Genomic DNA, 14,205 nt, shown 5'->3' with positions numbered 1-14,205 from the left:
TTTAAAATTGTGACCCCATCCAAACCCTGATGAATATTAATTCAGGTGAAGTTCAGGTTTATTGTTGTCATAGGCACACATACAGAGGGTATAAATGTCAATAACAATTAGCTTTTTTTTGCACAAGCAGCATCATATTTTACAAACATGACAAACAAGTTAGCATAAACTTAAAATAGCATTAGCTATACATAACTTACACAACAAAATAAACTTAATGTCACTTGTGCAAGTTGAGAGAGAGAAAAAGAAATATAGTCTGAGGTGTTCGCAGGGATTTTCAGGTCAGTTCAAGATCCTGCTCACAGCGGGGAAGAATCTGTTGTTGAACCTTAAGACGTGGGTCTACAGGCTCCTATACCTCTTGCCTCAGAGCAGCATTGAGAAGAGGGTATGGCTTGGAGGGTCAGCGCCCTGGATGATAGATGTTGCCTCCTGAGACATTGCCTCTTGTAGATGTCCTTGAGCTGTACCCATGATGAAACTGACTGTGTTCACTCCTCTCTGTGGCATCTTGTATTCCTCTGCATTAGAGTTTCTGTACCAGGTCTGATGCGACCAGTCAAAGTGCTTTCCACTGTACATCTTTAGAAATTTGTCTTTGATAGTATGGTGAATCTTCTCAACTTCTCTAAAGACATTGTTTAATTATAAGTTTCAGTATGCGGGATATTTCTTGCACCTATCAAGCAATAACTCACATATTAAATTATACACTGCATTGTTGTATGATTTCTGTGCTTTATTTTTATAAGTACAAAGTGGAAACTGATATGTTTTAAAGTTTATAATGTAAATCTTATTTATAATGTTTTGATCTGGACAGTTGCATACATTATTTTTTGAAAGATTTCATGATGTGGCCATGTTTCCAACAAGAATTTATTTTATTACACAAAATTTTGTTGAAATTGAAAGATATATTGCAACCAATTAAAGAGTTAAAGCACCATCTGTTTTGTTGTAGAGTTTGCATCAGATATGGTGAGTTAATTGTATATAATTTTCTAGATGGTTCTGCACCGGCATTCATACTTTGACAGAAAGTAGTTGAAAGTGATGGCCATTTGTGAAGACTGATGTCATTTTAGCTCTGATCTCTCATGGTAAGATAATGAAAATGATTTTCCTTTGGAAGTGGATACATTTGGAGACAAACTATATTTTAAGATTGCAGAGAAAAGAGGGAAGGGAGGGGAGTATAATTGGAGCAGAGGGAAAACAAGCTGCTGAAAAAACTCAACAGGTCAGGCAGCTTCTGTGGAGGGACATGGATTGGGTCAAGACTTTTCATCTGCTTTGACTTTGACTCTCATGGACAGCATGATTCCTTCTTCCATTCCATCAACACTCACTATCCTGCCTGTTGAAACTAACACTGCAGGTACAAGCCTTGCCTTTTTAGATGATAACTTATGATCAATGATTTGCTTCTCATTCCATCAACAAGTTATCCACTGCTCAAGGTGAAGACCCAACTATACTGAAACTTTATGGAATATTTCTGTACAGAAATATTGTTTTAATCCAAAGCCCGTCACGCCACTCCACCCTCTGGCTTCTCCTTTTCATCGGGCTGGCAATGAATCAAAGACTCAATAAGCTGGAGACTACAGACACGGGAAAGATGTTTCACTGACTGCTGAGTCCCTACCTTGGGTTCACAGACACAAAATAAGGGATGTGCCATTTAGGATTCAGCTGAGAGTGGTGGGTGAATGGTTGGACTTCTCTACAGTGGAGGGCTGTGCAGGCTCAGCCACTGCGAGATTTCACACTGCTGGAATCAACAGATTTCTTAATAAAGGAATAAAGAGATAGAGGTGTAAAATTTTAAGAAGTAGATCAGTTACGAATGGTAGAACAAGTATGGGGGGCCGAATGGCCTATTTCTGCTATCGCGAACGAATTTTAGAGATCTATGCAATTTTCTGTCATTGGGTTTTGATCTAAAGTGTTTACAAAGGGCAGAGAGGGAGGGAGAGTTGGCGAGCAGGGCGCGGCTCCTTTAAGGGCGCCCGGGCTCCTTATTTGGCAGCGGGGGCGGAGGGGATGGGGAGCGGCGCTTTCAGGAAGACAGGAACTGCTCGCTCGCTCGCTGGCTGGCCACCGAGGACGCGCGGCTGGACGTCGGCGATCTGATCCGGCAGAGCGGCTGCGGGCCAGGGCCAGGCCCCGGGGAATCGGGCTCCAGCGATGCGGTGGCTCAGAGCCGCGCTGCTGCTGTGCTGGGCGTCGAGTTTGATGGGTAAGAGGCGGCCGGGTACGGCGCCACTCTCTTCGGTTACCAGAGCCTGCGGCCTCGGCCCGGAGCCCGGCGTTCTCTCCGGCGAGCGACCCGGGCGCCGGAGCTTTCCCCTCGGCCCCCTCACCCACGTCGGAGGGCGTGTGGTTCCCTCAGTGCCGCCGGAGCCGGCTGATCTCGGCCCGCGGTCGCTGAAACGGCGGCGCCTCTCTGCCTTCCTTCGGCGAGAGCACAGCCCCGGCCACGGCAGTCCTAGCTCCTTCACTCGAGCAACGCTAGCTGGATTTAACGTATGATTCGGGTTGACTATTGTGCTGCTTTAATTTTTAATTAATGTGGTAAGGTAAAGGCTTGCGCTAGTAAACAAAGCGAGACTGCAGTTTGTTTGGGGTCCGGGCAGGTGCATGCTCGGTGAAAGCACCGTTCGTGTATGTTGGTTGGCATTTGAGTGTGATTTACGTATTGTTATATGTGGGCGATTGCTGAGGTTTTCGTTCCGATGATTTTGTAAACTCATATCAGATCATAACGTTACTTAAGGGGCGAGGATCCCATTCTTCCGCGCTTACAGAGGAACGTAAGAAGTTGTAAAATTTCTGTTACCTAATCATCTAAGATCAAATCTGATGTTTCCTATTCACTGACCGTTCGTCATACACGGTTGTTTTTCACTCCTGGTCTTCATAGGGTTAGGTCATCTCAGCCGGTGGTGGATGTCCACACCCAGAGATGATTTCCAGCTTGGAGCAGTCATTTACTGTTCCAGGAAGCGGAGCGAATATTGTGTATGTGTGTGTGTGTGTACAAATGTTGAGAAGGCACTTTAAAAAAAAAATCTTTTTCATTGTAACTGCGATGAGTTTCTTAAGGTTGATGCCAATGACCTGTTTATTTTTGTTTTTGCTCATCTGTAAAATGTTGACCTGTTGTACTTCAGAGAAGATATCAATATATTTTAAAATATTGTAGCTGTTGGTAGCTGTCACTGGATAATATGTTGAGGATGCAGGAGCACATGTTAATGGCTGCTATTCCATTGCACTTGTCATGCGTGGCAGTATTTTTGTTTTATGCTACAGTTCCTTTTTTAAATTTGTTACGCAAATAGAAGAGACTTTCCATTTAAATTGGATCCATCATAATAAATACGCTTAAAAGTAAGATGCTTTAAAGTCACAGTGAAGATATGTCTTTTAGGCTGTGTCCAAGGGTTTTCTCAGGCAAAAGTAGGAAGTTTTCAATCATGTTATCTTGTTTCACACAAAGGAACAATGACACAACTCACAAGGTTTCACAGTTATCAGTTTTTAATTTTGTGTAAGTTTTTCAGAGTGATGCTCCTTTAAAATCTCATTACAGTGTGGGGTATTTAGTTATCCTGTGTGTGTGTGTGAGAGGAAATGAATTTTTTGAACTCCACCTAACAGTTGCAGATAACCCATAAATTAGCTTTGCAACACAAACAAGAATAAAACTCTTGCATCAAGATGATTGGACCAGTGGGTTTGCTGCTGTTTCCTGTTATAATTTCCCATCCATTTCTTAAGCTTTCCGCTCATTGTGGGGAAATAAAATTTTCTAATGGCTCTGTTTTTGCGGCAAGGGTGCCAGAAGTTTTCCTTAACTACTGCTATCTTTAAAACAAGGAACTTGATATTTGACTTAAAATTTGCACCTGCACAGATCTCTGCATTAGTGAAACGAAATGTAAGTGACTGGTTCATGGTCCCTCTGTGCCATGTCCATCCTTTCTTTCCCACTACCACAGTGACCTCTCCTTGGCATTCTCCATTGCCAGGGAGAGACCAGTCACAGCTCACAAGACCAGCACCCTTGCATAGCCTACAACCCAGAAGCATGAACTTCTGAGTCTTCAGGTTTGGCTCCTCCTGCACACCCTCACTTGTTCCCCTAGTTCTCCTTTCCCTTTCCCATACCCTCCCTAATATGCTTTAATCTACCAGCATCTATTTCCACCCCACTCCCACAGGCTTATTGCTCCTACTAGCAATCTTTCCTCTTTCCTCTTGTGCAGGATTTTGACTTGATGTCAATTCACCTTTTGTTTCCCCAGCTGCTCTTTTACCTACTGAATTCTTCCCATGTTCAGAGTTTCTTTTTATTACAGATTCTGGCATCTGCAGTCTCTCTTTTTGTCAGATGTGTTTATAGAAATAATGGTTGCCCCAATTTTGATATTTCTTGATTATTGCTATCTGCAGTTTTCAGACCTATTTTTGAAAAGTAATTTATTTCCTGAGAAAGAGGAAAATAATTTTATTTCCCTGTTTACCTTGCACCCTTGGCCATTACCCTTATTTGTAAGAGGATGGCAAATGAATGAATGCTGAACTCGCCAATCCCCTGCTGTGAAATTTCAAAGAACACATTGTGTTGAATTTATTTTACAAATGAGAATTCTCAGTGTAGTTACGCAATTGTTATAAATAGGCGTCCGTCTATTGAGTTTGCATCAGCAGAAGTCTTTGTCTTTTGAAAGATGTGGTTAAATGTATATTATTCTGTTGACAAGGCCCTTTGCGTAAGTTGTTTAACACTGCCTTGCATCCAACATATTTTGCTTGGATTAAAAATCAAATTTAATATTTGTTCCCTGCTTTGATTCTAGACAATTGCAGGCCAGACAGATCCCTGCACTTTTAAAACATTTTTACTTTAATTACTGAAAAAACATCTTTCAATTTTATGCTTCTTCACCTTTCATGGCTCCCCTTGCCTCCAGCTCTCCTGTCTCGTGCCTGAGGTCATTTGGTGCTTCATTTTTTTAACAGGATAAGCTCTAATGTTCAGTATACTGTCAACAGAAATCCTATTAAGTAAGTGCATGCTGTAGTAATTGAACACACTGAACTTGTCCTGTAAATGGCTTTGCTTGGAGTCCCTATAATTGTTATCTGTCAGCCCGACCAATGTTGCACTCATTTTGAAACTACTGCAGCCAGTGTTATCTCTTATCCATTTGGTTTGTTTCTTAACGGCGTTGTGGGCATGGTTCTTTTATAGTTGTGGTTATAATTTTGGAGTAAGTTGTAAGTACTCCATTGATTTGCTATTTGGAAAAGCTGCCAAGTAAAGGTTGACTATCTGTGCTTAAGACATTGGAGCAGAATTTAGCCATTCAGCCCATCAAATCTGCTCTGCCATTCCATCGTGGTTGATTTATTTTCCCTCTCAACCCCATTCTCATGCCATTTCCCTGTAACTTTTGACACCCTGATTGATCAAGAATCTTATCAACCTCAGTATTAAATAACCAAATATTTTTACCTGCACAGCAGTCTATGCCAGTGAATTGCAGAGGTTCATCACCCTCTGGCTAAAGAAATTCCTCTCCACATCCACTCTATCTAGGCCTTTCAATATTCAATAGATTTTAGTGAGATCCCCTCGTGTTTTTCGAAACTACAGTGAGTACAGATGCAGAGCTATCAAGCGTTCCTTGATAACCTTTTCATTCCTGTGATTATTCTCGTGAACCCTCTCCAGTGTCGGCACACCTTTTTTTCTTAGATAAGGGTTCCCAAACTGCTCACAAAACTCCCAAGTGTAGTTTGACCAATGCCTTTATAAAGTCTCAGCATTACTTTTGTATTCTAGTTCACTTGAAATGAATGCTAACATTGTATTTGCCTTCCTCACCACTGACCGCCTGCAAATTAACCTTTAGGGAATCCTGCATGAGGGCTGCCAAGTCCCTTTGAGCCTCTGATTTTTGAACTTTCTCCCCATTAAGAAAATAGTCCACAGTTTTATTCTTTCCACCAAAGTGCCTGACTGTTCACTTCCCTACACTGTTCTCTCTGCAACTTATTTGCCCATACTCCCAATCTGTTAGAGTCCTTCTGCGGACACCCTGCTTCCTCAACACTACCTTGCCCCTCCACCTGTCTTCGTACCAAAGCCATCAGTTCCTTCATCCAAATTGTATAACGTGAAAAGAAACAGTCCCAACACCAACCCCTGTGGCACACCACTAGTCACTGGTAGCCAACCAGAATAGGCTCCCTTTATTCCCACTCTTTATCTCCTGCCAGTCACCTAATCCATCTGTGCTAGTATCTTCACAAACACAAGGATATCTGCAGATGGTGGAAATTCAAGCATGACTGTACTACTTCCTATAGATGCTGCCTGGCCTGCTGCATTCCACCAGCATTTTGTGTATGTTGTTTGTGCTAGTATCTTCCATGTAATACCAAGGGCTCTTATCTTGTTAAACACTCTCGTGTGTGGCACCTTATCAAAGGCCTTCTGAAAATCGAAATAAACAACATACGCTGACTTTCTGTTGTTGACCCTGCCTGTTATGCCCTCAAAGAATTCCAACAGATTTGTCAGGTCCTATTTCCCCTTATGGAAATGATGTTGACTATGGTCTGTTTTATCATGTGCCTCCAAGACCTTATCCCTCATCCTTAAGGATACACTGCAGCATCTTCCCAACCACTGAAGTCAGGCTAACTGGCTTATAATTTCTTTTCTTCTGCCTCCTTCCCTTCTTGAAGAATGGGGTGACATTTGCAATTTTCCAGTCCTCCAGAACCATTCCAGAATCTAGTGATTCTTGAAATATAATTATTAATGCCTCCACAATCTCTTCAGCTACCTCTTTCGGAGCCCTGGGGTACAGTCCATTTAGTTCAGATGACTTGTCTACCTTGGCTTTTCAGCTTCCCAAGCACCTTCTCCTGAGTAATAGCGACTGCACTCACTTCTGCCCCCTGACACTCTTGCAATTCTGGCATACTGCTAGTGAATATAGATGCAAAATACTTAAGTTCATTCGCCATTTCTTTGTCCCCCTTACTACCTCTCCAGCATCATTTTCCAGTGGTCCAATATCCACTTTCATCTCTTTTTTTTCTCTTTTATAAATCTGAAAACACATTTATAGGACAGTTTACCTTCATATTTCATCTTTTCTCTCCTTATGGCTTTTTTAGTTGCCTTCTGTTATGTTTGTTGGTTTTTAAAATCTTTCAAGTCCTCGAACTTCCCATAAATTTTTACCCTATGTGTCCTCTCTTTTGCTTTTATGCTGTCTTTGACTTCCCTTGTCAACACAGTTGATTCTTCCTCCCTTTAGAATACTTCATCTTTGGGATGTATCTTTCCTGCACCTTCTGAATTGCCCCCAGAAACTCCAAACTCTGCCGTTCCGGCCATCATCCCTGTTAGTGTCCTCTCACAATCAACTTTGGCCAGCTCCTCTATCATGCCTCTGTAATTCCCTTTTATTTCACTGTAATACCGATGCATCTGATTTTTAGCTTCTCCCTCTCAAACTGCAGGGTGAATTCTATCATATGATCCTAAGGGTTCCTGTACCTTTAGCTCCCTAATCAAATCTGAGTCACTACATAACACCCAGTTCAGAATTGCCTTTCATCTAGTGAGCTCAACCATCTGTTGCAATATAAAAAACCCATTTTGTAGGCAATCTACATATTCTCTCTCGGGATCCAGCACCAACCTGATCTTCCCCAATCTGCCTGCATGTTGAAATCCCCCATGACTATCACAACATATCTCTTTTTACATACCTTTTCAGTCTTCCCATGTAATTTGCATCCCACATCCTGGCTATTGTTCAGAGACTGTACATAATTTCCCTCAGGGTCTTTTTAGCCTTGCACTTTCCTAACTACCTTTAAGGATTCTGCATTTCTAATCACATGTCACTCCTTTCTAACAATTTGATTTCATTTTTTTAACCAACCTTGCCCCTCTGCCCTCCTACCTGCCTGTCCTTTCGATATAATGTCTATCCTTGGGTATTAAGCTCCCAAATGTGATCTTCTTTTCAGCCACGACTCTGATGCTCACAACTGCCAATCTCTAACTGTGCGACAAGATCATCTACCTTATTCCGTATATTGCATGCATTCAAATATATCACCTTCAGTCTTGTATTCGTCACCTTTTTCAATTTTGGTCCCCTGTTGCTCTTTAATTCATCCCAGACTGAAATTTTCAAAGGTACATTTAATGTCAGTAATGTATACGATATACATCCTGAAATTCTTTTTCTTCACAAATACTCACGAAAACAGAGGAGTGCCCTAAAGAATGAATGACAGTTAAATGTTAGAACCCCAAAGTACACCCCCACCAGCTTCCCCATCCCATGTGTAAACAGCAGCAAAGCAACAACCCCCCCATCAGCAAAAAGTATTGGCTCCCCCCACCGAGCACTCAAGCATGCAGCAAAGCATCAGTAAGACACTGACTTGCAGTACCCCAAAGCCTATGGTAATTCGACATACTACAGGCTCTCTCTCTCCCTAATAAAGGGAAAAGAGGTGTCTCCGTTTCACAGCGAGAGGGGAGACATAACAAACAACTTGCTGATCACGATGTTTAAAATTTGTTGCATCGCTTCTTCTGAGCTCTGTGCCCAAAGAACTCGGGTCTCTGGGCACACAGCCAGCTTGCTGCTTTCGATCTTCTGTCACGCACAACACACCTGTTTGCTGCAGCAACACTGACCTCGAGTCCGTCTGCCTCCAGAGCCACGAAATCCCTGAACCCTGAAGGCGTGCTAGTCTTCTAGGCCGTGTCCTTGGCATATCGAATAGCGGCCAGTCGTTAGACCCTGAGGCGGGTCCCATTCCCACAAAGAACTGAAGTCAGCATGTAACTCCAGGTCAGGGTCTTCAAAAGAACCCTGAATGGGAAAAATAGAGATATTAAAGATAGAAATAGTGCTGTTTTGGAAGATGCAAGCAAAGGAGTCGCCATTAGGTGCTATCGTTCTCATAAGCTCCTTCTCCTTTTGCCCTATCATCTGCCTGACCTTGCTCACAGTCTCACTACACACTGCATCTACTTGTTTACCAACTGCCCCATCCTCGTCCTTATCACTCTGTGGTTCCCATCCACTTGTCAAATTATTATGAACCATCCCAGAGAGCTTTAGCAAACCTGGGTCCCCCTTGGGTTCAGGTGTAACCCATCCTTTTTGTACAGGTCATACCTTCCCCAGAAGAGATCCCAATGATCCAGACATCTGAAACCCAGCCCTCTGCACCGATTCTTCACTCATGCAGTCATTTCCTTTCTCTAATTATGGATTCCCCTATCACTACTATACTCCTCTTCCCCCCCCCTGAGTCACAGAGGCAGACTCGGTGCCAAAGATGTGGTTGTTGCGGCTTCCTCCAGTAGGTCATTCCCCAGTGGTATAGTTATTATTGCATGGAGCCACCACAGTGGTACTCTGCTCTGGCTGCCTATTCCCTTTTCCTGTCTTGACAGTCCCCCTGGTATCTGCCTTCTGCGAGTTAGGGGTGACATCCTCCCTGTAGCTCATATCTATCACCTCCTCATTCTCCCATATGAGCCAAAGGTCCTCAAGCTGCAGCTCCAGTTCCTTAGTCTGGTCACTGTGCAGTATGAATGGAGTTCATCTCATTAGACATCAAGAACTAATCATGGGGTAACGCATGCTTTTGTATTGGAGATGCACCCAAATGTTTAATTTGCTAGTAGATCTTTGGAGGAAACTTTGAAAAAAGCAAATTTTTTTTTTAGTTATTCTATTGCTTTAATCTTGATTTCAAATTTGGCACAAGCCATTTCCTGAGCAGGAAAGCTGCAAGGTGGCTTGTTTCCAGCATACTTACCAATTACTGCAAATAGACTCGAAGACAAATGTCGATAAGCCTGCCTGGCTGATTATTGTTTCCCTCAAAGTGGGAAATGCCCCTTGTATCCACTTGACCTTTAACTTAGCTACAGTCTACTAATCTTTGCAGAATTGTGACTTAGATTCATCTTGCCTAAGTCTTTATTCATGTGCTGTCATTCTTGTTGGAGATTAGCAGCATTATTGTCAAGTTAAAGGGGCGGAGCGCAACATATCATGATCTAGCTGCCTGTAAATTTCAGTTTTAAAGCACGTATTGTGTAAGAAAATAGTCAAAACTTGATGCTATTAAAATATACAACTTTTTAGATCTTTCATTTCAAATCTAATCTGTAGACAAATGGTTTAAGAAAAAGTGTTTTTATTCTGGAGCAACTCTGCATATCAGGCAGAATCTTCGGAGAGAAAGGAGCAGTCATCATTTTGCACTGAGACCCTTCATCTTGACAGGAAAGAAAGAGGGCAGAGGTCAAAATAAAGGGCTGGGGTAGAGGGAGGAGCTTGAGTTGGTGGGTGAATCCAGGTGATAATAGGAAGGAGAGGGAGGGAATGATGTGAGAGCTGGGAGCTGAAAGGTGGAAGACGGAAAGTGCTGAAAAAGGAATCATTGTAGATCGATCATGGATAAAGTGGTTATTGGAAGTTGGAGAAATCAAAGTTCAAAGTAAATTTATAGAATCATACAATTCTGAGGTTCATTTTCTTGTGGGCATACTAAATAAATCCAATAACCATAGTAGAATAAATGAAAGACCACATCAACAGGGCAGACAACGGTGTGCAAAAGGCAACAAGCTGGGCAAATACAAAAATAAAGAAAAAAAGTAATAGTAGTAAATAAATATCAAGAACATGAGATGAAGAGTCCTTAAAGATGAGTCCATAGGTCTGAGAACAGTTCAGTGATGGGGTAAGTGAAGTTGAGTGAAGTTATCCCCTCTGGTTCAGAAGCCTGATGTTTGAGGAGTAATAACTGTTCCTGAACCTGATGGTGTGAGTCCTGGGGATCTTGTACTGATTTCCTTATGGCAGCAGCAAGAAGAGAGCATGTCCTAGGCAGTGCGGGTCCCTGATGATCGATGCTCCTTTCCTACGACAACGCTCTGTGTAGATGTGCGCAATGGTGGGGAGGGCTTTATCCATGATGAACTAGGTCGTATCCATTACTTTTTGTAGGATTTTTGATCAAGGGCATTAGTGTTTCCATACCAGACTGATGCAGCCAGTCAATGTACTCTCCACCACACATCTAATGCTGAATCTTTGCAAATTCTAAAGACGGTAGATTTGCTGCCATGCTTTCTTCATAATTGCGCTTGTGTGCTGGGCCCAGGACAGGTCCTCTGAAATGACAACACTAGCACTGGGAGTTCCTGGCTGCTACAAAGAACAGAGCGATTCTTCTTTTTCTCTTGTCTTCCCCTCCCCCCCCGGGTCCATTGTCCCCTGCGATGGTCTTGTCAACCTAGAGGAAGCTGCACCAGATACAATAAATGACTCCAATAGATTCACGTGTGAAGAGCTATCTCAGATTGTGAACGGTTGTAGTGGTTGTAACTGGCAGGATAAACAAAGAAGAGTCGGTGAATGTTGATTACTTGGGTTTTCAAAAGGCCTTTGATAAGGCTGCGAAACAAGATAGGAATCCATGGTATTACAGGAAAAATACTAGCATCACTGACAGGCAGAAGGCAGAGTGTGGAAAAAAGGCCTTTTCTGGTTGCCTGCCAGTTAACAGTGGTGTTCTGTAGGGTAGATGTTGGGTCCGCTACTTATCACGTGTTAATGAACCGGGTGACAGAATTGATGGCTTTATGGCCACATTACGGGTGATGGAAGGGTAGATGGAGGGACAGGTATTGTTGAGGAAGCAGAGGGTTTGCAAAAGGACTTGGATATATTAGGAGTACGAGCAATCATGTGACATATGGACGACTGTGTGGGAAAGCTTGGTCATGGATTTTGGTAGAAGGAACTTTCTATATGGGGTATGAGTTCAGAAATTGGAGGTGCATGGAGGATTCTCTGAAGGTTAGTTTGCAAGTTACATCTTCCACCTTGTTCAAAAAAAATAGACCCATGCATCCCTGACCTTTTTTGTAAGGAAGGCAAATGCGGTGTTTGCATTCCTTTCAAGTGAATCAGAATTTAAAAACAAAGATGTAATGCTGAGGCTTTATAAGGTGTTAGCCAGATCACATTTGGAGTATTGTGAATAGTTTCCGTTGACTGCTTCTTTCAGCGGATGCTGCCCGACCTGCTGAGTTCATCCAGCTTTTTTGTACGTCTTGATTTTGACCACAGCATCTGCAGTGTACTTTGAGTTTGTGAATAGTTTGGGCCCTTTATCTGAGAAAGGATGTGCTGGCAGTGGAGAGGGTCCAGAGGAGGTTTGCAAGAATAATCCCATGAATGAAAGGGTTAATATATGAGGAGCATTTGATGGTCTGGGCCTGTACTCGTTGGTGGTAGAAGAATAAAGGGTGGGATCTCATTGTAACCTATTGAATATTGATAGGCCTGAAAAGGGAGAGAATATTTTCAATAGTGGGCGAGTCTAGGACAAGAGGGCACAGCCTTAGAATAGAAGGTTGTCCCTTTAGAACAGAGATGAGGAATTTGTTTCACTAGATGGTGGTGAATCTGTGGAATTGTTGCCACAGGCAGCTGTGGAGGCCAGGTCATTGGGTATATTTAAAGCAGAGCTTGATAGACGTGTAAATTCAAACTTTGTGTACTGTAGCTTGATTACCTGGTGTTGGAGTGTGGTTGCCCCAAATTGAACAGTTTCCCATTCATTCTGAAGTTTAGCTTCACTCACGAAAAAAGTTTGTTGGAGTTATGGTGGATGTTGCGACAAAGAAGGTTAAGAGTTGGCATTGATAGAGCCTTTTTTGACACTGGGTCTTCACTGAGTAGGATAATGATTTAAGTGCTGTCATAAAACAAATGCGAAATGGCAAGTGATGTTTAGAGTAGCTGAACTCAGATTAGGAGTAGGCATAGGCCATCGCAGAGTTTGCCATTTAACTTGACCTGGTTGCCTCAACTCTTTCCTGATTTCCCTTATCCTAAATTCCTTGATCTTTTAGATGTGTGTAACTTCACCTGAGTTTTCAGTGAGTGTTCCCTTATTTTGTAGCTAAGTACCTTTGTTTGTTACTCTGCTACTAGTGAAAGCATCACATCTCCCCAATCAGGCCCCTTTTAAGAAAAAGGTCACCCTGATTCTTAAAATTCCAATGAATGCACACCCACCTTTTGTGCCTCTCCAGTAGGATAACCCTCTCATTCTAAGAATTGGCTTGGTGAATCTCCATTGCAGTGCCTTCAGTGTTACTATATTCATGAAAGGGGACCAAAACAATGCCCAGTATTTCTGCTGTAGCTTCACCATTACTATAGAATTGTTACAAAACCTCATTCTTCAACTCTAAGCTCTTTCCCGTAAGGGCCAGTGTGGCACCTGCATTAGTTGGATAGAGTGGGAAATGGGGTATTTGGCCCATCGAGACCATACCAACCATTTTACATTACTTTGGATGACCTGTGGCAGATATTCAAACAGCTTGTGCACATCACTGGTCTAATCAGAAGGAGGCAATCCAAAAGAAAGGGGCACAATTTGTGGTTAACAAAGAACTTCCAGCAAATGTTAAATTGAAAGTAGGTCATACAAAGGGGCAAGAACCCAAGATCTTAAGGCACAAACTAACGGAGATGGGAGTAGACTCTCACATGGTGGATTGGATAGTGGACTACTTGACAGATAGACCTCAGTATGTGCGGTTGGGAGACTGTAGGTCTGACACGGTGGTCAGCAGCACAGGGGCGCCGCAGGGAACCGTACTCTCTCCGGTCCTGTTCACCCTGTACACATCAGACTTCCAATATAACTCGGAGTCCTGCCATGTGCAGAAGTTCGCTGATGACACGGCCATAGTGGGGTGTGTCAGGAATGGACAGGAGGAGGAGTATAGGAAACTGATACAGGACTTTGTGATATGGTGCAACTCAAACTACCTGCGTCTCAATATCACCAAGACCAAGGAGATGGTGGTGGACTTTAGGAGATCTAGGCCTCATATGGAGCCAGTGATCATTAATGGAGAATGTGTGGAGCAGGTTAAGACCTACAAGTATCTGGGAGTACAGTTAGACGAGAAGCTAGACTGGACTGCCAACACAGATGCCTTGTGCAGGAAGGCACAGAGTCGACTGTACTTCCTAAGAAGGTTGGCGTCATTCAATGTCTGTAGTGAGATGCTGAAGATGTTCTATAGGTCAGTTG

The 14,205-nt window shown here is 42.8% G+C and overlaps 1 protein-coding gene across 1 annotated transcript in view; it reads left to right on the top strand.

Annotated features, from left to right (window-relative positions):
• Positions 1-2,052: 2,052 nt before the first annotated feature.
• The window catches only part of adam10a (ADAM metallopeptidase domain 10a), a 146,456-nt gene continuing 134,303 nt past the window's right edge, over positions 2,053-14,205 (top strand). Inside the window, exon 1 of the mRNA XM_073032922.1 lies at positions 2,053-2,248. Coding sequence (XP_072889023.1) covers positions 2,197-2,248 — 52 coding nt within the window. The 5' untranslated portion in view covers positions 2,053-2,196. The remainder of the gene's footprint in view (positions 2,249-14,205) is intronic.

The sequence above is a fragment of the Hemitrygon akajei genome, chromosome 30 (assembly GCF_048418815.1).
Source record: "Hemitrygon akajei chromosome 30, sHemAka1.3, whole genome shotgun sequence".
In the NCBI taxonomy this organism is placed as follows: domain Eukaryota; kingdom Metazoa; phylum Chordata; class Chondrichthyes; order Myliobatiformes; family Dasyatidae; genus Hemitrygon; species Hemitrygon akajei.
Note: the sequence above shows the minus strand (reverse complement) of the source record. Positions and strands in the feature narration are given on the sequence as shown.